Source organism: Brassica napus, chromosome C1 (assembly GCF_020379485.1).
Source record: "Brassica napus cultivar Da-Ae chromosome C1, Da-Ae, whole genome shotgun sequence".
Lineage (NCBI taxonomy): Eukaryota > Viridiplantae > Streptophyta > Magnoliopsida > Brassicales > Brassicaceae > Brassica > Brassica napus.
This window is the reverse complement of record NC_063444.1, coordinates 44,465,371-44,492,873: the sequence shown is the minus strand read 5'-3', so window position 1 is coordinate 44,492,873 and position 27,503 is coordinate 44,465,371. Positions and strand designations below refer to the sequence as shown.

The 27,503-nt window shown below is 34.8% G+C and overlaps 4 protein-coding genes, 1 long non-coding RNA gene and 1 other non-coding gene across 8 annotated transcripts; 3 read left to right on the top strand and 3 right to left on the bottom strand.

Moving 5' to 3' along the window:
- The first annotated feature begins 375 nt into the window (after positions 1-375).
- LOC125581100 lies at positions 376-482 on the top strand. Its single transcript, XR_007318811.1, has one exon. It is a non-coding gene; the product is annotated as a small nucleolar RNA R71 (small nucleolar RNA).
- Positions 483-4,832: 4,350 nt separating this feature from the next.
- On the top strand, positions 4,833-7,095 carry LOC125580981 (auxin-responsive protein IAA19-like). The gene is made up of 3 exons (XM_048746320.1): positions 4,833-5,324; positions 5,744-5,822; positions 6,804-7,095. Exons 1-3 carry the CDS (start codon positions 4,916-4,918, stop codon positions 6,883-6,885), a joined length of 570 nt encoding a protein of 189 aa, XP_048602277.1. The 5' UTR covers positions 4,833-4,915; the 3' UTR covers positions 6,886-7,095.
- Positions 7,096-9,170: 2,075 nt separating this feature from the next.
- On the bottom strand, positions 9,171-11,506 carry LOC111213511. Its single transcript, XM_022715276.2, has 2 exons — positions 11,194-11,506; positions 9,171-9,772 (listed from the first exon to the last, which is right to left on the bottom strand). The coding sequence occupies exon 2, from the start codon at positions 9,756-9,758 to the stop codon at positions 9,171-9,173; it is 588 nt and encodes a 195-aa protein (XP_022570997.1). The 5' UTR covers positions 9,759-9,772; positions 11,194-11,506.
- On the bottom strand, positions 9,904-10,752 carry LOC111213512 (glutathione S-transferase T3-like). The gene has a single exon (XM_022715277.1). The coding sequence runs from the start codon at positions 10,750-10,752 to the stop codon at positions 9,904-9,906; it is 849 nt and encodes a 282-aa protein (XP_022570998.1).
- A 2,070-nt stretch (positions 11,507-13,576) lies between the features above and the next one.
- Positions 13,577-15,667, bottom strand: LOC106387512 (probable 2-oxoglutarate-dependent dioxygenase AOP1). The gene is made up of 3 exons (XM_013827375.3): positions 15,227-15,667; positions 14,090-14,423; positions 13,577-14,002 (listed from the first exon to the last, which is right to left on the bottom strand). Exons 1-3 carry the CDS (start codon positions 15,613-15,615, stop codon positions 13,742-13,744), a joined length of 984 nt encoding a protein of 327 aa, XP_013682829.1. The 5' UTR covers positions 15,616-15,667; the 3' UTR covers positions 13,577-13,741.
- Positions 15,668-22,894: 7,227 nt separating this feature from the next.
- Positions 22,895-26,224, top strand: LOC106386364. Of its 3 annotated transcripts, XR_007318691.1 has the most exons (9): positions 22,895-23,649; positions 23,729-24,045; positions 24,141-24,261; positions 24,466-24,679; positions 24,844-24,898; positions 25,038-25,151; positions 25,240-25,393; positions 25,492-25,833; positions 25,898-26,224. It is a non-coding gene; the product is annotated as an uncharacterized LOC106386364 (long non-coding RNA). The 3 variants fall into 3 exon arrangements; XR_007318693.1 differs by lacking the exon at positions 24,844-24,898 and having other exon boundaries at positions 22,899-23,649; positions 24,174-24,261; positions 24,466-24,556; positions 25,054-25,151; XR_007318692.1 differs by lacking the exon at positions 24,844-24,898 and having other exon boundaries at positions 22,899-23,649; positions 24,466-24,556; positions 25,054-25,151.
- Positions 26,225-27,503: the final 1,279 nt, after the last annotated feature.

Here is a 27,503-nt window from a genome sequence, read left to right as displayed (position 1 = left end):
CCTCTGTTGTAGTTTCCTTGACCACCAATGTAGTTCACATCAGCTTGCATATCATCTGAATCATCACCAACAATTTCTTGTGAGGAACGATAGCCTTGCTCCTCCACAAATTTCACAGATTTCTTATCTCTCTTGAGAAGCATCTCAATCTTGGCATTCAGCTCGTCTATCTTCTTGGATTCATAACCAACCCTCTTCTGGCTGGTGTCAAACCTTGACTTGCGGTTTGCTTTGCTGGATGACAGGTTGTTCAGCAAGGTGTAAGCTTCTTCAACAGTCTTGGTCATGAAATCACCATTACTTGCTGTGTCCATGGCATCTTGACTCTCTTCATGAACTCCATTATAGAAAATGTTCAGCAAGCTCACATCAGTGTAACCATGGTGAGGGCAGTCCTGTGTGTACTCCTTGAAACGCTCCCAAGCCTCATGAAAGCTTTCTGAATCAAGCTGCTGAAAGCTTCCAATTCTGCTTCTCAGATATGTGGACCTTGACTTGGTGAAGAAATGCTGTAGAAAAGCAGCTCTTGTCTCTTCCCATGTAGTAAGAGATCCTGGAGGGATGGACTTTAACCATCTGATAGCTTTATCAGCTAAGGAAAACGGGAACAACCTGCATTTCAAAGCGCCTTGAGGAACTCCATTATGTCTGCTGGTGTCACAGACTCGCTCAAAATGCTCCAAGTGATACATCGGGTCCTCAGACGGGTTTCCATGAAACGGATTTTTCTCCACCAAATTAATGAGACCAGTCTTGATCTCAAAGTCTCTTCTCTCAATGGGAGGTGGGCGAATCCCAGAACGATCGGCATAGAATGCATCTGGTGTATCATAATGTGCAAGCGTCATCCTAGGCATGCCATAGTCTCCAGCCTGTTGTCTTGCAGCTACACCAGCCTGCTGATTATCACCAGCATTGTTGCCTTCTCGTTCATCTACAGGAATTGGATTTTGCGGGTTGTCCTGAAACTGGTCTTCTTGGTGTTCAGCCATTTCAACCTCTTCAGCGGACTCAAGTCTTTTCTTTTTCACTTGTCTCTCTAGGCGGCCGAGCTCTAACTCCAAAGGTATTAAATTCGATGATCCTTTGCTTCTAGTATGAAATCCGCTCATTCACCTGAAAACACAAACAGAAAGAGAAAGACAGAAACATTAGACAAAATAAAAATGCTATAGTCTTAAACTGATCATTAACTCTAGGGTGACCAAATGGTCCCCGGCAACGGCGCCAAAAACTTGATGTGTCGAGTTTTAACCCGATTATCTAACTGCAAGTGCACAGTAAAGTACGCAGTAGTAATGCGGGATCGAATCCACAGGGACCGATGATCACACGTAGAGTTGCAGACAAGTTAATAGCTACAGCGAACAAAGATATAATTTTGATGGTTTTTATTTAATTTTCTTTAGTGTCACAAAACATAAACAAGCTGTAAAAAGATGATTTAAACGATTTGAAAACTATTTTAAAACAAACGTTGGGCATTGGGAATTCTCAGGGATTTCTTTTTAATCAAGATACAATTAATGGCAGACACAGGGATATATTAAGAACCGTCTAGAACTCAAACACGATATTAGAATTAACCTACTTCCGTAGCGCTAATTCTCTATGTTATAGAAATCTCCACACTAACTTCCGCTGAGTTTCAATTTCTAAACAAGCATTAAGAACAGGTTCAATATGTTCACAAAGCGCAATAACATCAACTTCCGAGGGTTAAGGACACTTTGCTCATCTAAAGTATTTTCGGAAGTTCAAACAATCACTTTCGGTGCATCAAACAATCTGAAATCATGAACTAAGTGATCAATTCAGTTCAAGCAGTAAGAAATCCATTAGATGAAGAACCAAAACGTAATCCCTTAGTCTACACACGTTTTATGAATCAAAACATCAAGAAATCCCCTATGAGAACCCCTAAACCCAACTAGATGACTACTCACACATAACTAAGCAAGAACAACACGATTTTGATGAAGAAAACATGATAAGATTGTATTAAAACAGAGTAAAGGTTCAGAAGATCTTCTCCAAATGGTTTTGAGATGAACTCCTTTACAAATCTTCACAAATCACACAAAACAAGTACAAAACTCTCAAATCTCTCTCAAGAACTTGTAAATCTCCTTCTTGGTCGCCCCTGGTCTTTTCTGAGTCTCAAAAGTCGAGTCCTTCTGTCCATTATTGAGGGGAGTGGGTAAAAAGGAGTGAAAAGCTCGTTTGTGCGTGTGGAGCCCGTAGAGCGTGGGATCGGTCGATCCACATGGACCGGATCGGTCGATCTGTTGCTGAAACCGTGGATCGGTCGATCCACATTGACCGGATCGGTCGATCTGTGGCTCTGTGCGATCAATACTTCTCGTTCGGTCCATTGTTCGGTCCATCTTGCTTCTGAATAAATCCCGAATGCGTTCTTTTCTTTCAAGCTATCTAGTAACCTGCATATTACACTTAAGAACACCAAAACGCATCAAATAGACCAAAACATTAATTAAAACCGACCATTTAATTGCTCCAATACGAGTTTAAAACCGTTAAAAATACGGAATATCAGTAGACAAACTAGAAATATGGGGGATATTGTGTGGTTGTATTTCATATAATTTCACGTGGCCCAACCTGTTGCTGTTCATCAATCAATCAAAGTATGTAGACAATAGTGAACCCACACACACGGTCGATCTTCTTTTTCTATGCTCGTGTCCCTGCATCATCGGTGCAAAGATGACACCACAATTGAGCAATGAAGAAGATAAATCAAGAGACAAAATAGATACAAGCAACCAACTATTGCGTTACTAGAAATCGCCTAAACAATCTATTACAAGACTTGCTTATCAGCTTTACACAACTTGTTAACACCATAACAGCTGCTACTGAAAGATTCTTAATCTACTCAAACTTGTCTCTCTGTCGTCAGTACTTCAGCAACTGCTTCAGCACGACCCAAGAACACTCTCAAGAACTTTTCTCTCTCTATATGATCAGCCTCTATGTCTATGTCTTTTTACGGACGATCCATAGCTATCTTATATTATTCTCCACTTCCTGAAACCCTAGTCTCTAAGGCAACATGGATATGAACATCTTCCATAACATCAAGTGTAACTTTTCTTTTTTTGGAATGCACTTATTTCTCTTCTTTTAAGTCATAAACTTGCTCTTCAAGTTTATTTCTCTTTCCATATCTCCAAGATACTCTCTTGCTCTCCAAGTCTACACGATTCCCGTTCAGCACCTTGATTCCACATGGTCTTCACCACTCAACACGACGTCTTTTTTTAGCAACTACGTCAGCGACTAATTCAGGGCGGACATCTCTAACCCCATGATTACTTCTTGTGTTAGATTGGGATGTTGAGCAAAAGATAGTTAGCAATAAGACAACCTAAGAACTCGGGTCTAGCTGAGTTTGAACTCATTCGAAACTAGTTTACTCCCCTCAAAATCATTGGGTTGTGACTAACTTTGGAAATGCGTGTATTGCATGAAAAACCCTGACGTAACACATGGTTATCATATAAATTTTCTTTGCCAATTTTTTTATATGCAGACTTCAAATAAGATTTTACAATAGATGTTTTAAACCCGTATTAGTTGAATTGATCTGCTCTTTACCAATCAACAATATAATAAGATCGATCTACAAGTAAAACTGATTCAAAATTTGATCATAGATATCCCAAAAGTTCAATCAAATATAAACCAAACTAATTTTAAAAGAGAGAGGGACAAATCAGACCAAAACTTGAAAGCTATTTTTTTTTTTGGAACAAAAAACTTGAAAGCTAGTTAAGTAGTTACTTTCGTTGAAAGTATGAATATGTTTGATATCTGAACCAAAATATAAAAACACATGCCAAATTAATCGCAACTAGATTCAATTTTACTTTAGTCTAGTGCAAAACTAAACTCGCATTATATTTGGTACCATCCATACAAATTATATTTGGATTTTGGTGTATCCTCTCCCCATGTGAGATTTTTGCGGTGACCAATCAAAATCATTACTGAAATATCTTATAATTAAGCTAAATATCGTTAGTTGGCAATTTAAAAAGTATGGAAGGAGATATAACGAACATATCCCAAAATGGTAGGATTTGATTAAATATGCATATACTCTTATTAGAAATGTGAACAAATAGACTTAACTTAATATTTATTTCCACTATAAAATAGCGAGAACTTAATTTAAAAAGGAGAAAAGGTATGCTGTAGTTGTGATTTACTAGTTACAACAAGAACACACATGGGATGTTAGACCATGATTATCCATGAAACCCACTAAGGGTTTTTTAATTTTTTCTTTTTCTTTGTCAGATTAGAAAATTAAAAAATTAAAAAGCGCACCAATCGCGAATCGCCACGTGTCGGTGGAACACGCAAACAGACCAAAATCGATCTTTATTTGGTGCTTTCTGTAACTGATTCTTATGTTTCTATGGGATCCACGCAATACTTTTTTTCAAAAAATCCCTTTAAAAACCTGCGATAATCCTGTCGAAGTAAGATTCGGATTCCAATAATCCAACGGTCAGAGAAAAATCACAAGAAATTTTCACAACCGTAGGATCTGTCCCTTAACCACCTTGTGGTGCCGGTCTTTGTCTTTATTAATTGTCGAAATTTTAAAAAAGCACCAAACTTATGTCTCTCATGTGACCGACCACCGCATCTTCAGTTGATCTGTCTTTGCCCCCATTTTGTCTCCCCCACACAAATTGAGTAAGAAGACTTTAGATATCAAACGACTTTACGTGTCACTCTCTTATTGGTCTTTATCGGTTTAATCGTGTGGACCAAGGAAGCAACATATATAAAGCACGACGCGGTAGTGCCATTACTACAAGAAGAGAAGTGTGTGTGAAAAGAAAGTTCTCATATTTCAAAATAATAAAGAAGTTAAGAAATGGAGAAAGATGGACTCGAGCTTGAGATAACGGAGCTGAGACTTGGACTTCCGGGGAGAGATGTGACGGAGAAGATGATGAAGAAGAGAGGTTTCACGGAGATGATCATGACGTCTTCCGGAAGTAATAGTGAACAATGTGAGAGCGGCGTTGTTTCATCTGGTGTTGACGTGGAGAAGGTTAATGAAACGCCGGCGGTGAAAACTCAGGTGGTGGGGTGGCCGCCGGTTTGCTCTTACCGGAGGAAAAACAGCTGTAAGGAAGTTTCGACGACGAAAGTGGGGTTAGGGTATGTGAAAGTTAGTATGGATGGTGTACCTTACTTGAGGAAGATGGATCTTGGTTCAAACCAAGGTTATGATGATTTAGCCTTTGCTCTCGATAAGCTCTTCGGTTTCCATGGCATTGGTTAGTAAATGAATTCTCGCGTATTAAACTAATGTAGAGTGGTTAGGTCACATGAAAATAACTAATTAATCGATAGTACGAGTGATTAGATTAAGAACTAAAGCGTTTTAATAGGTAATGCAAGAAATTGTTAATAGGAACACATATGGAAATCTTAATACATGTTTTAGACTTAATTAAGAGTGTTGTGGTCTCTTCTTATTCATCTGGTGAATATCAGATTTAGGTGGTTTAAGTTTAGTTCTAACTAGAAAAATCTTGAGTTAGCTCGTCATGACCTGCCTAGTCTTAAAACTAGAGTTTTAAATTTCATTTTTTCTTTCTTTTAGAATGAATAGTCTTTAAACAAGACACTATAAACCAGAAATTGGACTTCTATAACTATCACAATATAATCAACACACGATTAATATTTACAGATGGTGATAACTGCGAATACGTTACCATATACGAAGACAAAGATGGAGATTGGATGCTCGCGGGAGATGTACCTTGGGGGTATATGTTCATATCTCTTGGCTTAGATTAGATCTCATTATAAACTTCAGAGGGGGGGGGGGGGGGGGGGGGGGGGGGGGGGGGGGGGGGGGTTTATTGGAACATGAATTTCTGTGGAATTTGATGATTTTAATAGTTGAGAGGATTTTACAAGTTAACTAGATTTAACAAATTATATCAAATACTTTTACATAGATTTTCATTACTTGTGTATAGAATTCTATTGATTGTTATTAACTTTTAAAGTAAGAAATTAACGGTGGTAGAAAAAAATGGAAAGAAAATCATTTCAATTAAGGTAATTCTTAAACAACTTTTAAAAAAGTTTTTCTCACAAAAAAGATCTCAAGAAATAAAATTACCAAAAATTTAATTTCTTCTTTTTAGTTTATAGATATATAAATAATAAATAATAAAAATATTTTTTATATAATTTCGAAATATATGTTTTAAATTTGAATTTTTGTAAAAAAAATTTGAATTATTATTTTTGAAATGTTTTTTAAAAGATTTGAAAGTGCTTTTTAAAACTATTTTTACAATTTTTATTTTAAATTTTTAATATTTTTTTCTATTTTTTTAAGTTGTGAATTTTATTATGTTAAAGTTGTGATTTGTATATTATTTCATTCTTCAATTTGAGTTTTTGTATGTGAGTGTATTTTATTACATTGATTTCAAAAATCTTATGGGTATAGATGGTATTCTCAAAGTTGAGTACTATGAGTAAAAACAAAGAAAATTTACATCCCAATAACAATAGATTTTAATAGAATCTTAAAATCAATGAAAACTAAATTTTTCCAATAACAAAGGATTTTGAGTGGAATTTAAAAATCATCACCCCAATAACAATGGATTCTATTTAGATTTTAAAAATTCACAAACCAATAACAACGGAATCTCAAAATTTAATAATTCCTCTAGAATTCTTTCCCCAATAACACCCCCTAAATTGGTTTGGGTATTTTGATTTTGCAGAATGTTCATAGAGTCATGCAGGAGGTTGAGGATTATGAAAAGATCCGAGGCTACCGGATTTGGGCTGCAGCCTAGGGAGTAAACGAGTGATATGACGGCTTGAACAAGATGCAAGGGACTGGTTAATTAATTTAACCTTTAACTGGACCAAGATCATTTAGAACATTTTCCCAACTCATGTTATATGTAGTATATATATCTTATACAGTGCCATTCTGTAAGACAATTTCAAGTTATGGTTTGCATAATTATCTTCAGAAAGACAGCTCTATATACTATCTTTGTTTCTTGATTGTTGTTAGGGCAACATTATTGGTTCTACAAAATTTTGTCCTTAGAATAAATTAGTATTATTTTTTAGTTAGGGACAAATGCTTAAGGACTTTTGTCAATTTGTTGATTATTGGTAAGACAAAACGTCTTAGCATATTTTATAATATTTATTTTAATGTGTGATAAGATATAAAAGATACATTTTAAATAAAACATAAAAGAGAAGTTAACATTAGATTGAAAGAAAAAGAAAATTACAACAAAAAAAATTAAAAAAAACAGAAAAAAAAATAAAAAAACATAATTAAAAGGAAACAAACATTTTATTAAATTCATAAAAACTTATAAATTACATGTTATTTGGAAGATGTCCAAATTTAATCCATATATTTTCAATCAAATCATTTTTTAAATTATGATGGGCTTGTCTATTGCGAACGTTCGTTCGACGATCCATTGTATTGCCGAGAGGCGAAGGCATATTGACGGAAAATCTTTCCTCTTCACTTTCTTCAAATCTAGGAACCACATATTGTGTCCTTGCTGCCCGTTCATCCTCGACAATCATATTATGGAGGATACATGCTCTCATAATATTTTCTATTTTTTGTTTATCCCATAAATTAGATGGATTTCTGACGACGGCAAATCTAGCTTGCAGGACTCCAAAGGCACGTTCAACATCTTTCCGTACAGCTTCTTGGGTTTTAGCAAATAATGAATGTTTCTCACTTTGTGGTAGACGGATAGATTGAATAAAAATCGCCCAGTCAGGATAAATCCCATCAGTGAGATAATATGCCAAATGGTACGGATGACCATTAACATAGAAGTTGACTTGTGGTGCTATTCCGTTAATAATGTCATCAAAAACCGGTGATCGATCAAGAATATTTAGATCGTTCATAGTACCTGGTGCTCCAAAAAACGCGTGCCATATCCAGAGGTCGTAATCAGCCACCGCCTCCAACACAATTGTTGGTTTTCCGGTTCCTCGTGAATACATTCCTTTCCAAGCAGCTGGACAATTCTTCCACTCCCAATGCATACAGTCGATGCTTCCAACCATTCCTGGAAATCCACGTTGTTCTCCAATATATAGTAGTCTTTACAGATCCTCTGGTGTAGGACATCTAAGGTATTCATCGCCAAACAAGTGGATGATTCCGTTGGTAAAATGGTGCAAACATTTTCTAGCTGTGGTTTCACCTAGTCGGACATATTCGTCAACGGTATCAGCCCCACCACCATACGCCAACTGACGAATTGCTGCGGTACATTTTTGGAGCGCGGTTAGGCTAGACCGACCGGTTGCATCTTGTGATGGTTTAAAATAATCCACTTCTTGCTCGAGACGATGCACAATACGCAAGAAAAATGTCTTGTTCATTCGAAACCGTCTCCGGAAAATATTGTGCGGGAATGTTGGAGTCTCGCTAAAATAATCATTCCAAAGCTGGTTCTGGCCTTCTTCCTGCTCTCTCTCAATAAAGATACGTGTTTTTCGCTCTCTCGGTTTGGGAATAATATCTGGGATTTGTAAGAAATCTTCAAAAATATTTTCAAATGGATCAACATCATCGTCATTTTGGTTATAATGATAATGTGAAGAAGAAGCATTTTGAATGAAAAAAAGAAGGCAATGTTCTTAATATAAGAAAGAAGTAGAGGAGTTGTAATTTTAACGAGAATATGTCCGTCACATTTATAGGCTCATGAAGTTACAATGTTGTGATTGTCTGTTGTTTGTCTTGTGAACCTTTCAACTACTTTTTAGGTACACAACATGTTTGTCTCCTGACATTTTCAACTACTTTATAGGTTCACTTCTTCTGAATTTTAAACATGCATATTGTTTCAATGTCATAAACTATTAGGTACACATCTAAAATTGTTAATTATGATTCAAAAAATACAAGTTATGTAATGTTAATTCAAAAAATACAAGTTATGTAATGATTCAGAAATAGAAGTTATATAATGTCAATTATGCTAAGCAGTAAAGCGACCAAGTAATGTTTGTTTCCTTTGTTACCATAACCATACATCACAAATCTGAAGTCATTACAAAGAAGTTCCCATAACCATAACACATTAGACAAATACGAGGATGACACCTATGAAAATTAAGACCATAACCATAACCGCAACGAAGTAATCTAAGCTAGACTTTGATTTATTCTTGGCCAACTCACACACCATGTTCTCTAATCTAACGAGCTTCTGCTCAGTAGCATGGTCATTGAAGAAGGTCAGAGAATCTACCTTCTCGGCTAACTGAAATGTGTGTCCATCCCTGGCTCGCATCTCCTCCATTACAGCCTCGTCCCACCATTTCCACACATGACACTCTCCATCGTTTGCATTTGTACATGTGTAGTATCTGCGACCTGGTTCGATGCTAGACGTAGCTATCTTCGGTTCACTCCCACAGTAGCATATTTGTGGAAATCCGAATTCAACCTCCGGCTGTGGAGGGTACAGAAACGCATGTGCTTGGTCTTGCTGAATGAGAGCTTCGTGTTGCTGAATGAGAGCTTGGTCTTGCTGAATGAGAGCTTGGTCTAACTGAGCTTGGTCTTGCTGAATGAGAGATTCGACTTCGTTGTAGTCACTGTCTGACTCAGCCCCACCAAACGTCTCATCCTGTGAAGGTTGTGAATAGCTGTAATCAAGACCCATGTGTAATCCGAAAACTGCAAAAAATTACAAGATAAAAATTAGACATGGACATTCATATTACAGATGGACATTTATAGTAGCTAAACATACAAGCAAGTAAACATCATACAAGCAAGTAAACATAATAGATTAATTGATAAAGGTTTTAGTACAAAGCAACCAGGAGTGGTTGGGTTTTGGCTAGGAGAGTGTCTAAGATGGCAAGCTTCTGGAGTTTTTCTTTCCTATCCAAATCCACCTTCCTCAGTTCAAGTACCGTCGTATAGTAATCAACAGACTTTCCATTTGCATTACGTTTAGCTTTTGCAGCCTTTACACCTTCAGGGCGTATCTCTTCTTCACCAACACTTGTGGTTGAAGTTTGGGAATCTGATTCAACGGTTTTCCTCTTTGAACTTTCAGAAGCTTTAGTGCTGTTGAGGTTGAGCCATTTCTGCTCATACCTCAACACACACCACGCATGCTCCAGTGTGAATTTGGACCCCTGATCCGCGAAGAATATTTCATGGGCCACCTTGAGTACATCGTTCTCATGCTGACCACTAGATATTTGTCTCTCTGCAGCCGCATATGCACCACAAAACTTGGATGTGTCATTACTGATTTTGTGCCACCTCTGCTTATAGTAGACATGCTCGCTACTTTCAACACAATCTCCACCAGAAAGAGCTGCGAAGAAATAATCTCCAACTCGTTTCCAGAAAGTGCCTGATTTTTGGTTATTGTCGACTATAGCGTCCTTAGAGGTATTTAACCAGGCACTGATCAGCATCTCGTCCTCGGCTGGGGTCCATTTATGTCTCCTCCCACGCTCTACGGGTGGATGTGTGGGTGGAGTTGGAGCCTCACACTGTTGAGAACTGAATTGAGGGATCTGTGAAGATCCAGAAGGAAAACTCTCATAAGGAGAGTTCCCATCATAAACACTTTCGTGTTGACTGTAAAGAAGGCCCGTATAACCAGTAGACTGGCTATACGGAATCCTTGGATCCATAAAATAAAGAAGATAGAAGTGAAAAGAGAATAGAAGAAGGAATGTGATAGAGTTATACCAGAGAAAAGAGAAAGAAGATGATGGAGATTAAATCGAAATTGTGAAAGAAGGGTTAAATAGTTGAAAATGGTAATTAAAACTACCATAATGACCTAACTACAAAAGTACATCTCAGTTACTACACATTACACAACCATAATTACCTAACTACAAGTGCATTAACTACCAAACAAACTAGCCTTGCAAACAAACTACACGCTTTGGTCACAATCAAAAAAGACTCGAAAATACCAAGAAAGTGTGGCCTTGCAAACAAACTAGACGCTTTAACTATTATACAAACTAAACGCTTTGGTCGAAAACAAAATAGAGAAAGAAAACTAGACGTTTTAACTATTATACAAACTACATTACTTTCGAGCTGAAGAGAAAGAAGTTTACCTTCAACTGTGGAGGAAATGGTTGTTTCTCTTTGATCTCCTTGCTAATACAATCCTGGTGATCGAACCTCACCTCACCTAATAACCTCGGAAACATAAGAACACACATCTCAGTTTCATGAGATAAACAACAAATAATCACACATCTCAGTTTCATCGATAACAGAACACATTTACCAAATGCGAAGAACACATTACACATCTACTGAATCGATAAACTCATCTCACCACACGTACACAATCTATATCACAACTATAATCTACGATCGAAATCCCTAAATCTACACGATAACATCACATAATACCACTATCATCTAATAACCACACTCTCAAAGACTAAAGAGACGAAAATATATGATACAAAATCCCTAAATCTATTGCAAAGCAAGCAAATCAATCAACGTCTAAATACATGGAAACCTCAGCTAAAGTAGATCGAAAACATAAACCAACTACATGCAAATCATAAGGAGGAGGAACACATACCCTTTCACCTTCGAATCACAGAGAGAATGGTTGAGAGATCCGCCAAGAGAACTGCGGAGAGAATCGAGAGAGAAGGAGATGCGCCGACAGATCGATGGTTAGAACCGCCGAGAGATGCCTCAGGAGGAGATCCGTCGAGAGGAGACGACTTGGGAGGAGATTTGTCGATGGGAGAACCGTCACGAAGGAGATGTGCCGTTGAGAGCAAAATCGCCCTTTCGATCGCCGCGAGAGAGAAGGAGAGAGACGAGAAATGTCGATCTCGATCCCAATTCGATTTTGCCCTAACGAAAACTCTTCCACCATTCCCTTGCCGACACGTATCACCTAAGGACAAAAAAAAACATGTTAGCTAAGGACAAAACGGACGCGTCCCAGCGTATATGATGCAAATTTGATTTAAATTAAATCATATACTCCCTAAGGACTAAAGCTAACAACGGCGATAATGTTGCCCTTAAGACATTACTTTGTTTAAACTCACTGTTATTTTGATCTATATATAGTATGTTGCAGAGCCGTCTTTTTCCACGTGCAAGTGGAGCGGTAGAACAGGGTCCAAAATTTTAAGGGGTCCATAATTTTTTTAGTTTTACTATAGTTATAAATATAAAATCACATGTTTATGAAAATAAGATATCTATATTTAATTTTAATTTTTGTATTTATTAACCAATAAACATAAATATAAGTTACATATTTAATTGTGTTTACATAACCAAAGAAAAATGCAATAAGTTAAGGAGTAATTATCATTTATATCAATTATATATTTTGGAAAGTAAAAAATAGATGTTGGTGTTTGTTTTAATATTCATTGTAAGTTTAGAAAGTTAATATTCTAATTTGATTATGTTTAGGAAATTATTATTAATTAGTGATTATAAATAGGGAGAGAAGTATATAATTTATTCACCAACTTTTACAAAAAAAAAAATAGCAAACACAAAGAAGAAGTACTAAACAGATTATGACGAGAAGAAAAAAAAGAGTCTACAGCTTTTTGTCCAATCACTATCCAGGTTCTATTGTTCTATTATATTTTTATAGAATATGGCTCATGATTGTAGATACAAAAATGTCAAAAAAAAAAAAACTGAAAAATTTGTAGTCTCAAAGAGGTGTCAAGAAAGATTAAATGGAATAGCGATAATGTAATTGAAAATGATATTTTGGAGAAGATCAAGTTTGATGATTTGGAGATGATTTTGCATAAAACAAACTTAAAGAATAGCGTTATTTAGATTAAAAAAATAGATTGGTGCTACATTATCACAATATTTTGTTAGAAAAACATATAAATTATTTTAGATTATTAAAAAAAGCCTTGTTTTTTCTTTAACAGGATCTCTATAGAGTTTGAGATGGCCGTGGTATGTTGCAAAGTGTATCTTACCTTCGGTTTCCATTATGTCTTCTTCTTTTTTTCTTTTTTAATTTGACAAAGGTTTCCATGATTTCTCCTTTTCCTAATATTTGAATCTTTTTACCTTTCAAATAACATTAAAGGTTACTGTAATACTTTTGGGTTTGTTGTGATGCAATGCTTTTCACATGATCAAAGGTTAAAAAGCTATCCCAGGTTAAGTAAGTCGAGAAATGCCTAGCAATGATGACGAACTCAAGAAGAGCCTTGAGATGTTTTTGGAGTTTTTTTTCTCCCCTGGTGAATCAACAAAGCAGTCAAAGAAGACTAGAGATTGATCGCCTTTGTAGTGATTAGTGAAGTTACAATTATACCAATAGTATAATACATGCTTGTGGATTCATCTTTGATAATTGAAGGGTTTGATTAGTCAAATGTTCCGGAAACATCTGAAACTAAAACATTGCCATATCAGTTTCAACGTCTACACCGTCAATTAATTAATTCCAGGATCAAAACATGTATTTTGGAGTATCGGTAAGTCGAGGTTTTATTACAAGCTCAAGCGCCAACAAGACAGAATAAATGTAACAACGAACGAACCAACTCAAGAGCAAACTAAACAAGCATAGCTAGCTAGTGAGTAGTGATCAAATGATACATATATACACATAGATTTATTTATTGGCAAGGATGATCAGTCCTCTTTAGAGAGAGAGCAGTAAGTCTTGAGAGCCGATAAATCCCTCTTCTTGGTATCGGTGTAGGTGAACTTAAAGTAAGCGTTATAATCAAAAGGCTTATAGAGACGAGGATGTTCACCATCGACCACCTCCTCGAATGCATTTATGATCAGTCCTTCTTTGGGAAGCAAGAACAGTCCAGCCGTGTGCCGATCTTTCTTTCCGGTTATTACCACACGGTGAAGCGGAGGAAACACCCTACCATTCAGTAGTACCTACGAAACCCATATATGATGATGATGTTGATAGAATAAATCAAAGATGATTTTACATGACTGAAACTCAAGGAAGCCTAATTTTACATGAAGTGAAGCTCCGGCTATAACGAGGAAAGAAGAGTCTTGAGATGGCTTAGCTTTGATCCAGTCCTCACCTTCTTTGGTTTTGATCTCCAAACCATCTACTACGTCGTTTTGACAAAGTATAGTGAGGAAATGTCTATCGATATGAGGGTCAAGGCCTAGCTGCTCCTCTGTGTTTTCGTCAAGGCCTCTATATTTAAGCAAACGAAAGTGGTTCTTCGCTGAATTAAGGTGCTCCTCGATGTATTTATCGAGACCGAAACTCTGCATGATCATCGTCCTCACCTTCATGTCTAATGATATTAAATTCTCCGTAAATGACTGAACATTCTTGCTGCAAGAAAGAGAAATACAAATTTACAAAAGTATATTTATTTCATCAATTTTTATCATAGTTTTACCTTTTATAAAGTTGAAAAATCGTAGACACGACAGAGTTATGCTTTTGGTTATAAAACTACAAAATATGCTAGATTTGAATTTGATATTATAAAAAGGTGACGCTAGTTATAATAATGTACACAAAACTTCTAAATACTGTGGGTATTCTGGTTATAAAGCCTCTCTTGTTACACTTTTTCTAATACAAAGTGCTATGCTTTATATTTTTGTCGACTATGCTTTATATTTATTCCACTTTTTTAAAGGTTTTTCATATTAATTATTTTTTAGTGTACAGGATAGATGGCAATAAAAGATAAAAAGAAAATAAGTCTAAACCAGACTAAACCGGGTTGGTACAAAAGCAAACCAGAAACTTTGGATACAAAAAAAAAAAAAAGAGAAAACGAAGCTGAAAACTGGAGCTCGGCGGAGCTGAGAAAGAAGAACGCAAAATCCACCGGAACGAGAAAACGACGAGACAAAAAGAAAGAGGAGGAAGCAAAGACTAGCTAGGGAGAAGCAGACAGATTGGTGCGGAACTGGTGTTTGGATAGATCAAGACCACACCTCACAAACAACCAACCAAAGGTAACAGAAGAAGACTTGGGTCACGACCTAGATCTGCCCCTACCGAGAGCTAGATCGTGAAGCCAGGGACCTCCGCACCACCCAGAGACTGCCTAGTTTACATATATAGACTTTCTAGCGAGAAATGAAGACAGAGATGATAAGAAGAAGAATAAGAAAGAGAACCTGAAGGTGATGTTGCCTTGAGGCCAAAGCTTGTAGGTCAATTCATCGACAACTTCAGGACTATCTGCACCGTCAAAGCCCATACCTTCGTATAAAGGTATAGTCGAAACCTGACCAACGTATCCTTTGTAGATTTCGTCCGATTCTTTTGTACTTAGTTTGGTCTCCAGTGGTAAATCGAAAGCTTCCTCCGAGGCCTCGAACAGTGCCTTCCGTAGCTCCGCTGAAGCTCCGTCGAACAAGGCCTCAAAACATCCGTAGTCTTCTAGGGCTCTTCGGACTTGGTCTCTCACTGAGTTCCACTCGGGAGTTTCCGGCTTGAGGTTCGGAATCGAGAAGTCGATGACCGGAAGGGTTAGGGGAGGTTGGGTTTTCGAACTTATCGTCATTAGTTTTTTTTTTTTTTTTTGGAATTAGGAATGTGGTGTTTGTTCTATATGAATATTTTGAAGACTCGGTTGGCTATTATATAGGAAGTCCATGTGTTCATCACAAAAGTTTTGTTTAAACTATACTATTATTACTAGATTAAGATCCGCGCCTTGCGCGGAATAAACATTATATATATAAATTATTTTATGTATTATATGTTCTTACATATTATGAAATAATAAATATATATTGAATAATTAAAAGTCAGTAACTATTACATATATAATTAAATTGGTGCGAACGTATAAATCAATTTTATTAATCCAAACAATTTTTTTAAAAAAATTTGATAGAATATGTAATTAAATTTAAATGATATTAACATACATAGTATATTTTTAATATTAATGTCTATTAAATGATGTTTTCTACTCATATGTTTTTTTGATCATGTGTATCTTTAATAGCAAAAACTTTAAATTATTGATAACAAAATTTTCATTGTAGGATTAATAATTTTAGTAATTTATAATTTTAAAAAATTAATCAATGTTAGTTCAAAACTTTTATCAAAAAAAATTATTCAAAATAAATTTTGAAATTAAAATATTTATTTATTCAATATGGTTTATAGTTTAATTTAGAATGATATATATACATATATATTTTAAATCTTAATGATTAATTAAATTATACTTTTATTTATATGATTTTGTAATCATTTATATTTTGTCATAACAAAAATTTTAAACCATGGATCGCAAAATTTGAATGTAAGACTTTTAACAGTTTTAGTAATTTATAGTCGTTTTTTAAAATTCAAAATATAACATATACAAAAAAAAATCTATATTTTTATAATATGGTTATTGTGATTTTTTAAAATTATTTTAATAGTTTAAAAATTAAACAAATTTGATAGAAGATACATTTTTTTATCGGATCTTTATTATTCAAAATCATTAATTGTCATATATACTTTAGACACATTAGACAATTTCGTAATCTTTATTTAAGGAAATAATAAATGACATTAATAATAAATTTATGGTTAGTTTAATAAGAAGCTTATTATATAATTAGATGGACCAACATATTTCTCTAATAATTCTAAGAATCATCCTAGTGATGACACGTGTCTACAAAAAGAAGTTGTAATGTTTCACAAATAATATATAGGGGATGTGTTTAAAAAAAAACTATACTACTATAGGTTGGTAGCCTTAATTGGATTATTAAGTCTTACTCCATTTTATTATATTTCGAATACCAAAAAAAAAAAATCTCTGTATGATGGGTTCGAAAATTAGAAAATACTATATCCATATTAGCAAGCTCATGGTCATTATGACGAAATTACAAAACTACAAAATTGAACTAGCATTTCTCGAAATTATTAAATTTAGCACCGAAAAACTATCAAATCTAACTTAGTACGACCTATGATTAGTATAAACCATTTTTTGATATATATATAACTTAGTTTCTAATACGTTGGATCAATCCAAAAATATATAATGCTATTTTCTGTAAGTGTTTTTTTTTTTCCTTCAGGGAGATGATATCATCATTAATTTATAGAAAATTATTTTATATTTAAGTGAAATCAAATCAAAATGAATCGACCAAATTCATATGACACTGAATACGTGCCATGTGGTTCAAGGTTTGTCAATGTTTCTTAAGGCCTTCAAATCCTATCTAATTACTTTTAATGTAATATTTTGGATATATGCCAAACATCCTCTTATATTAAAATAAGAGCATTATTGGAGACTAACCTTATACTTAGGTCTGGGCGTTCGGGTACCTGTTGGTATTCGGGTCGGGTTTTTCGGGTTTTCGGATTTTCGGGTTTACGCTTCTATGTCCCATACTAAAATTTTATTAGTACGGGTCGGGTTCGGATAATAACACTTCGGGTTCGGTTCAAAATTGTATTGCATCATAAAATCCATAAAGTAATCATATATCTTTTGGATTCGGGTTATATCGGTTCGGTTCGGATATAACCAAAGTAAAAAACAAAATTTTTGAAGTAAAACATAAAGAAAAATATCTAAATTAAATAAAAATTAATCTAACACATATAAAATTGATAAAATAACAATAAAATGTTAAATCGAGCATGAAAACAAACATCATTTGAATAAACTTTTTATTTCAATGAACAAATTATAAAATACGTATTTATAACTAATTGTGTACGTAAAGCATTTATTAGAATTTTAATATTTATTATTATATATAATATTACCACAAATATTGAATTTAATAATTGGAATACTTATATATATTTCAAAATATTTATATTGACTATTAATTTCGGATTTTTCGGGTTACCCGTTCGGATTCGGTTAATAACACTTCGGGTTCGGATATTTTTTGTACCACCCTACAAGACCTGTTCGGGGATTTTTACGTTTTGGGTCGGATAACGGGTCGGGGTTTTCGGTTCGGGTTCGGTTCGAATTTTGTGTTCCGGATTTTATACTCATATATTATTAACAAGAATGCAATTTCCTAGGTGACAACACCGTATTCATTCTCACCCTCTCTAATTAATTGCCCTCTCTTTTTTTTTTACAGCAAACTCTACGATTTTATTAAGATGATCCAAACAAGTTAGCCTTTGGAGCCAACCATACCGGTATCAGAGCGTTTACATGGGAAAAGTTTCGGTTCTGAGCACGAGCCCCTTTTGCAAGGAGATCGGCTCTTACATTTGATTTTCGAGAAATATAAGAAAGTGAAAAACCAGTAAAATAGGAGCGTAAATGAACGAATTCATTCCATTTCGAGACCAGAGATGGCCATTCTTCTTCATCGTTGATCAGATTAACTATTTGGAGGCAGTCTGATTCAAAATTCATTGACATGAATCCCAGATGCAAGGAGTACATCACTGCCCGTAAGAGGGACGAGAACTCCGCATGCAGGGGGGAGAGGACCTGCTCCTTCCCGGTCGAGCCGTATAAGTGTTTCTCCGGCTCTGTCTCCATCACCAAACCACCTCCAAAGACGTCGGAGTTTGCCATCCAGGATGCGTCCACTTGGCATCTTGGGAAGCACGGCTTGCTTCGGTCGTCTCCTCTAGCTTCCGAGGTCTCGGTCGTTGGCGCTATCTGTTGTATCACTTGTGCCACTTTCCATTCGTCGGCTTCTTGCATTGAGTGATTCACCGTATCTGGAGGTAGAATGTCTTTCCCATTAAAGACTTTCTCGTTTCTTGCTTTCCATATAAACCAGGCGATCCATAGGAAGCACGCAAGCATCATATTGGTCGCTCCATTCCGTTTTGCTCGACAGAGGAGATAATCGAAATTCTCATATAAGGAGTTACTCGGGAACAGTCCCGGAGCTGATGGAATCGACGATAAGGCCCAAGTTTGTAATGCTGGGGAGCAGGTAAACAAAATGTGGTTTACTGTTTCGTTCTCGTTACCGCATCTCAGGCATGCACGATCTTGGCCACAATTAATTGCCCTCTCTTTACTAGACTTATTACATTCTTTGACCTTTATTCATTAATTGTAGCTTAGCGTAATGTTTTGTTCACATGAATATATAACGTGTTTGTTAATGTGTTTTACTCTGAGTTATTACCGGTTTGTATTTTGATGTATACTCTTTTCAAACTAAGTATAGCAGCCGAAAGTTATATGATAGTTATATCATCCACGTTCGTGATACTTGATTGAAGTACGTGCACAAATAAAAGTTGGAACATGAAAACTGTAGCTAAAACTAATGAATTTCAATCGAGAAAATATAGTTTAGAAAAACCATGTATGTTCCTTTGGCTGAGGAAAATATACTAATGCAGAACTGTGACTAATTTGTTTGATTATGTTTTGTGTTTATAATTATGAAAAGAAACTGTTTTTGGAATATTTTTTAAGATATAAAAATGTGTATATCAATCTATAGGTTGTAAAAGAAGAGTACCAAAAAATTTCATATTACGTTTTTTCCACTCCATCTCATCGTCTATATGACTAAACATTGTTATGCAATTCAAATATAATGACAGAAGTAAAGACGGTGTATCGACAAATAACATTTTCCATCCATGTTTACATCTTTTGCGCCCACACTTTTATCGTCTATATCTATGCATACTGTTCACAAATAACCGTCCACAAACATTCATCCACGTAATCACACGAACATGTCCATGTCTTTTTCGCACATTTTTTGTCCATGTCCACACTTTTATCGTCCATGTCCACGCATTTTTATATAAATATTAAAATATTTAAAAATATATTAAAACTGGATGTTGAAATATAAAGGAAAAAAATTATAATTTAATTTAATAGATAAGATATTTTTATCTATAAACCTACAAACTTAAATGCTTCAAAAGATTGATCAAAGAAAAAAAAAACACTTGAAACACAACTGATTCCCCATAACGACCAGCCTGAAAGGGCCCTTCCCTTTCAAGGCATAATTGTCCAAACAATATGTTGGTCCCATCAGAATGTGCTTCACATATGAGAAGTATCTATCACTGTAAAAAAAGGACAAAAAGTGTTATGTTGTGTAATCAACTCTTCTTAATTTACTCATATTCAATAGCTAAACGTTTAGAGTAGGCATGCTAACAATTTGTCTAATTTCACATATCGGGTCTAATTTAAGACAAACTTGTAACTCAAATATTTGTAGTTCATATATTATCTACAAATATGGTTATACTTTTAAAAATATAATTATTTGATTTATAATTTGCATGTCCAATATTAATTCCAATGATATAAATATAAATATGTAACACGTACGCTAATTTGTTATATAATTTTAACTGAAAATATTCTTTTTGTGATACCTAAGAAATTTGAAATATAAATATGCTATACTTTAGAAAATTTTTTTTATAATTACGCAGTTAGAGAAAAATATATATTATATTATGCTAATATAAACTAATAAATGTATATAAGATAATAATTTAAAGACAAATTTTACGCACAGGGTGCAGGTTATCACCTAGTGACAGAAGTAAACACGGTGTATCAACGTTTAAACACAAATACTTTTTTTAGATATAAAACAAATACATGGCGATTTTGTTTTAATATTACACTTAGAGAATGTTATTGTTTCCTAAAACACATGGTGATTGTCAATCATGTCATTATGAGAGAATCTGTTATGAATTGTCTTAAATCTTATAATAAACTTTATTAGTTTCCTAATTTTCTTTGTTTTTAAATATTTAAAATGATACTCAATAACGGTGCATGCGAATATTAGTATCAAAATATTTTCCAATTATTGCATGATTGAAACAAATATTGCCTTAATTCTGGAACTAATTTAGTACGCGATTAAAAAATAAGGTATTATGTGACTGAGAAAAATAAGGTACTACGCGATTAATATATATTCTTAACATTCCATTATGACATTTATTCTCTTACTATAACTTTCCAAAAATCGTAAGGGCATTGTCAATTAGCATTATGTGCGTGACAATGCATGATATTCATAATATTCCAAATTGGGAATGTTTTGAGCTAAATATGACACTAACTCGGAATATGTACATACTCATTAATATTATACAATTCTGGTAATAGAAATTTTAAGTCAAAACCGAATCATATAGTCTTTATTTCATCGACACTGATTGATTTTAAATTTATTTTCGTTGACCAATATATCTGTTTGTTTCCTATAATATTCCAATGAATCGGCTGTGAATTTGAATTACGAAAATAATTATGGCAAGTTTTGGGAATTAGTGTTAATTTGAATTAAGCAAATAAAGATGGCGATTAGCAATCATTATTTACCGTATACACACGCCAATCATATATAAATACAAGGCCTTCTAGCTACATTTTCTCACCACCGTCTCCTTCTTAATACATTATTGCAAGCACAACACTCATGGCGGGCTTTAACTCCGTTGCCGGTTTGATTTTTTTTTTTTCAATCTTTACTATTAAATATAGGTTAAAACAGCTTAAGTGTGTGGTATATGGAATTGAAGCTGACAAGTTTAATGATTTCTGGATTTCTACCAATGCTAATCCGCTGGTTTGTGTATTAAGCTTATGGAGAATTGAATGGGTGAAGGTTTGTTTCACTTAATATGAAAATAACAACTTTGTTATATGTTAGTGTTGCGTGACTAAGAAAATATATGTGTTACTTTCTTAGGGGGCTTCACATTTATTACAAACACAGAAAGATCTCAAATGCTTTTCGATAATGACCCGCCAGAAATTTTGGACTTCATATCGAGGTGCTCAATTTGTTTCCTTTAATTTTCTTTACCTTAGGAGTTTGTCTTATCATAATGTTATTATAATTATTTGTATAAAAACCTTGAGTTCTTTTTTAATTCAGCTTTATATTTATATCATTCGAGGATTTCACAGGTGGCATGGTCGCAAGTGCTATTCAAAGCCCTAATTTACGATAGGATGCAATCCCAAATTTTTTTCCCGAAGTTTTATTTTATATCATTATGAAATTGTTGCTGTCTATTGATAACAGCCATCTATTTTAAGTAAGTCTTTTAAGTAAGTCTACTTTCTTCATTTATTATATTTAACATAATAAAATTGGTTTGGTACGAACATATTTCCTATTGATTACACAGTTGCAACGTAAGAGATTATTGTATGAAATCGTGTACCTTTAGCCCTTTAATATATTCATATTTAACTACAAACGATAATTAACATTTATAAAAGATTCACTTATTTAATATCAAGTAAACAAATATATAAAATCATTTTCTGAATAAAATTAGGTAATAATATGATAAAAATATTCTAAGTATCAGTATGATTTACAATTATTGTGCTTTCGGATTACCATTTGGTCGACAATATTTAATCGACCAACTTCTTTGTTGTGTGTTATTTAATTTATTTTGTTTTCTTATATTTTGTTTCTTTCATATTTATTTAGTCTATTGCTTATGTATCATTTTATCTTATATTTATAATTTATTTATAAAAACAATAATTCTATTACCAATATTTCGTTTTATCTTTACTTCATAATTTATTTTATTTAAGTTTTTGCTTACTCTTAGGGATTCACTTCTACTAACTATACTTCAAGTTCAAAATCATGTATGACTCGTTTCTCTTGTTTTCTTACAGTAAACAGCTATTCAATTACCCACAAACCGGAAATAGTCTTTTAATTAGTATTCTTAATTATTATCACCTTTCGTGTACGTTTTATACATACATAGTATTTAGGAAATTGTCAACCAAGCATACACACATATCAATACAATACTAAAAGGGGGATATGAGCTCCTCTTAGAGTGTCCACGTAGGCACAAAAAATCAACCAATGAAAAACTGCGTTTTTGCCACGTCACACCTTTGTTTTGTCGACAAAGAATACAACTAATTTGGGCTGAACAAAATTGAAAGTGGCCCTGTAAATAACAACCCATCTCTTTCTCGAACATTTTACCCTTCTACTCCGACTCTTCCAATTCACTATATAACTACCTCTTTCGTGTTTCAAAAAAAAAAAAAACTACCCCTTTCATATTCTTTCTTTCTCTGCCGAGTCATCTCCTTCTGAAACTCGATCTGATCACTGAGAATCTACGACGACGAAGAAGGTGGAGGAGGAAGAGGAAGAATGAGAATCTCAGGCTACGTAATCGTTGTTCTATCTGTAACTGTATTCTATTGCGTCGATCGTAGCGTTCACGCGCGTCCCGTCGTCCTCTTCCTCTCCAACGACGATCTCAACAGCGGCGGCGACGATCCCGGAGTCGGAGACTCCTCTAACTTCGACGAATTCGGCGAATCCGAACCCAAATCCGAAGAGGAGCTCGATCCCGGCTCGTGGCGACGGAACTTTCGATAGGTTGACGGAGGAAGCGGTGGAAGAGATAGAGGCGGCTTCTTCATCCGGAGATCCGCACTCGCAGTCGCTACGGGACGGGGATGATGAGGGAGAAAAGCGAAAGCAAATCCTTCCTTCACCATAACTTTGCTGCTGAAGGTGGGAACATGCAGTCAAAGATGACACTTGCCTTCACGTATATGCAACGAGATGTAAGCTAAAAGATTATTATTATTATATTTTGAGTTTAAGCTTTGGAATTTGTTATTTGATTCTCCCTTGTGTTTACAGATGCATGATAAGGCTGTGAAACTATATGCTGAACTAGCAGAAACCGCTGTGAATAGCTTCCTGATCTCAAAGGACTCTCCCGTGGTGGAACCAACTAGGATCCACAGCGGGACTGAAGAAAACAAAGGCGCTCTAGGGAAATCACGAGGGGAGGAGGATGAGGATTTTCAGATATTGGAGTATCAAGCGCAGAAAGGCAATGCTGCGGCTATGTACAAGATTGGACTGTTCTACTACTTTGGTCTGCGAGGGTTAAGGTGTGATCACACCAAGGCGTTGCACTGGTTTTCGAAGGCGGTGGAGAAAGGAGAGCCGAGGTCTATGGAGATAATTTTGTTTCCTCATGTAGTCGTATAATATTCATTTGTATCTCTATTTTCGTTACATGTTCTATTAAATTTGAAATTTTCAGGCATAAAGTTAAATGCAATAAACATTGTTTCAGTCGGTCGCTCCTCTGCTTCTGGGATTCGCATAACATCAAGAAGAATGATGAATTTATGGGAATCAGCCTCCTCTTACTAGATGAACAGGTATCGACATCTTCTCTTTCTCTGGAATAATATATTCAATCTCTGTCTAATCAATACTCAATAATCGGTTAACAACTTCACGCTCAATACTGTGATCAACCTTAGAACTCCCTGTATAGCTTTAAATTAAGGTTTGCATATGAAAATTCAACTAAATCTACTTATATTACGTATTGATTCACTGAACAATTCATCCACTTCCAGATGTAGTTGGCCAAATCCTTTCCGTTCAAGGCTCTGATCTGAACAACTCTGCAGCAACAACTCGACTTGCCGTCCGTTTCCTCACTGACCCGTAAGCCATGAATTCATCTTTAAATATTTTTGATCCTTATCTCATTTAGTTCTTTCTTTCAAATAATTCCGTTGTGGTGTAATGGAATGGAATTCACCACGGTGAATCCAAAAATATTTGGAGGTATGGTTATCTACTTTAAAGAATAAAATATGTTCATAGTTATATTTTCCTGCCAAAAAAGTATTTTTCATACTTATATATTATATTTTACTCAATAACATCATCTAAGAAACACTTGGGCTTACGCATGTAATCTCTATGACTCTATCTAAACTCAACACCAGCAACAAAATTTTACTTTGACAACACCATTCATGCTACCAAAGAGTTTACAAACAGGTAAATAAAGTCTTACCAGCCATATTAAGATCATGTCTTGGCCACGCTTAAATGTGCTAATCTTTCCCACATACTGCCTTCACTACAACTCATATTTCAATGTCTGTTAATATTTTCAAAACATACTTCCTCCATGCAGCTTTGTGGTGCTGCAGCGGAGGTCTTTCCCGAGTTGATACCATGGAAGGAAGAAAAAAAAAAGTTCATATCAATTGGAGAACTTCACACGTTCATTGCCAACTCCAGTGAACAGGTAAAACTCACGCTTTCAACAATCTTTAGTACTCCTATGTGGCTTCAAAATAGTAACAAGTAATGTTAGGACTTTTCTCCCCATGAAGACAGAAGAAGCTGATTTTCTCTGTAAGGCTCAGATTGTGGGAGTCGTCCAGCAAAATGGCTTGTCATTTGTATCTTGCACAGGTTGTAACAGGAAGCTCGCAAAATCTCTCTGGTGCAACAGATGTGTTTCTCCTAACGCACCGGGGTCATCGGGTATGTACTGTTCTTCCCGATTCATGTTTTAAGGAACACCCTAATTTGAATATATGTGCACGTTTGACGTACTCTCTCTGCTGTTCTGTGTTAACTAGCTGTTGATGACGGAAAGGAAAGTGCAACTTTTGTTGTCTTTGAGAGGGAGATGATCAAACTCATCAAGAAAGAGGCAAAGTCTGGCTCCTGCGTAGATACGTTTTAACTTCTTAGATTGGTTTTAAAATTTTTTCCCTTACTCTAAATGCCTCCACAAACGCCAAACGCCAAGCCTACTACAGATTAGTGGCAGTGGGAGGAATGGAGCTACCAAAATGTCTTGAGGAGCTAGCTGGTAATGGATACCTTTTCAGCTACGTGTAACTCCATATAATTTCACCTCCAACCACCACACATTCACCGTCTCTGCCATTACTGACAACCTCTTCTTTGGCCCTCAGGTAGAGGTGTGGTAATCTACGTTTCACACTCTTTGTTCTGATTTAATGTCCCACTGTTTTGTAGAGTGGCAACAGCAACAAAGCTCCAGTCGTGGATCTCAAATCTGGACAACCAACAGCATTTTCCAGCTCCGCTGGTGATGCGGCGAAGATAGCACTAGGAAATGATGGAGCAAATCAGTCAGGTTCTGCAGACTGCTGTTGACGACAAAACCCGCAATCGCCCACGTGAGTGATATTATCAAGGCTATCAAACCGTCAACTCCACTTAGCTTTTGTCTCATTTTAATTTATTATATCCATATATTTTTCCTACTTTGAACTTTGGTTCTTTGGATTTTCTGAAAATTTCTCTTAAAGAATTAAATAATTAAAGTAACGTTGACGTGTCTTTGATTGTTCGTAGCTTTGTGAATGTTCAGCTCTGATGTCAACATTGCATTAACGTAGGTACCTGTTAACAAGCATGTTGTGTTGCTAATATATCTATTATGATGAGCAACCAAAGAGGTCATAGATTCACAGTAATAATACTAAAACCATACTCAATAGATGTATATTACTGTCGTAACTCTAATTCGTTCTTCGCCTACATTTTGACTTCCACCTCTTCCATTTCTCTTCTCTCCAAATCCGTTTTGACGAGTAATTTCAAAACTAATCAAACATTAATTAGTACTGATGGTCAAAATACCATTCAAAATATTTAAGCTAATTCGTAAAAATATATACTACTCCAAGATTCAAATGGAAATGGAAAAAATACAAAAATCACATCATACCATATATAAGATCAAAATAGGTGACATGAGAATAAAATAACAACAAGATAATATATAGTGTAATAAGATAAAAACTGAAAATTCAGATATACAAACCGCGCATAGCATCATTAACAAAAATAATATAACAACAGTTGAATCCAATAACATCAACCATAACCCTTCTTTAAAAAAGGAAACCTCTGATCTATACGTATAACAAGAAGTTACAATACACTTTAACTAGAAATTAGCATCGCAAGTTTAATTCAACTTAATAATATTATAGGAAAAAATCCGGGCGTAACCCGGACAAACCCTCTAGTATAAATAACAACGTGATATATAATGTAATTGAGTAATCTAATAATTGGCAACCGTTTCATATGCAAGATACATTTATATATGATCTGATAAAAATATGTATATGATTCATTATTTAACTTTTAGTTAATTGGACCTGTTGTTAGTCTATTGATTACCTATTACAATTTTGAAAATAAATAGGCCCTCCGCTTTTTAATATATACATTTTAAAAAGGCACATAGATTAAAAAATATTTACTTTTATATTTAAAAAAAAATATCATTATCTATACATCTACTCATAATTTGACCAATAGTAAAATAGGTTGCAGGGATGATTGGTTCAGATGTAGTTGTAAAAATTTTACTATAGAATTTAGTATGTAAATTTTTTTGATGTAGTTGTAGAAATTAAATGAAAAATAAATAAAATTTCTACATCAATTATTATTTTTTTACTTAAAAAACAAGGCTTCTATAACCATTTTTTTTTAAAAAAATTGTTTTAACTTTAAAAACTAGTTTAAACATGATTGGTAATTTATATAGTTGTAGATTTTGCTACATCCTAAACAATCATCCTAAAAATTTTACTATAGAATT

Coding starts and splice junctions, on each gene's coding strand:
- LOC125580981 (XM_048746320.1), top strand. CDS start 4,916: ATGGAGAAAGATGGACTCGAGCTTGAGATAACGGAGCTGAGACTTGGA. Junction 5,325..5,743: donor CTTCGGTTTCCATGGCATTG/GTTAGTAAATGA, acceptor TAATATTTACAG/ATGGTGATAACTGCGAATAC. Junction 5,823..6,803: donor GCGGGAGATGTACCTTGGGG/GTATATGTTCAT, acceptor TTGATTTTGCAG/AATGTTCATAGAGTCATGCA.
- LOC111213511 (XM_022715276.2), bottom strand. CDS start 9,758: ATGGGTCTTGATTACAGCTATTCACAACCTTCACAGGATGAGACGTTT.
- LOC111213512 (XM_022715277.1), bottom strand. CDS start 10,752: ATGGATCCAAGGATTCCGTATAGCCAGTCTACTGGTTATACGGGCCTT.
- LOC106387512 (XM_013827375.3), bottom strand. CDS start 15,615: ATGACGATAAGTTCGAAAACCCAACCTCCCCTAACCCTTCCGGTCATC. Junction 14,424..15,226: donor CAAGGCAACATCACCTTCAG/GTTCTCTTTCTT, acceptor TCTTTCTTGCAG/CAAGAATGTTCAGTCATTTA. Junction 14,003..14,089: donor TAGCCGGAGCTTCACTTCAT/GTAAAATTAGGC, acceptor TGGGTTTCGTAG/GTACTACTGAATGGTAGGGT.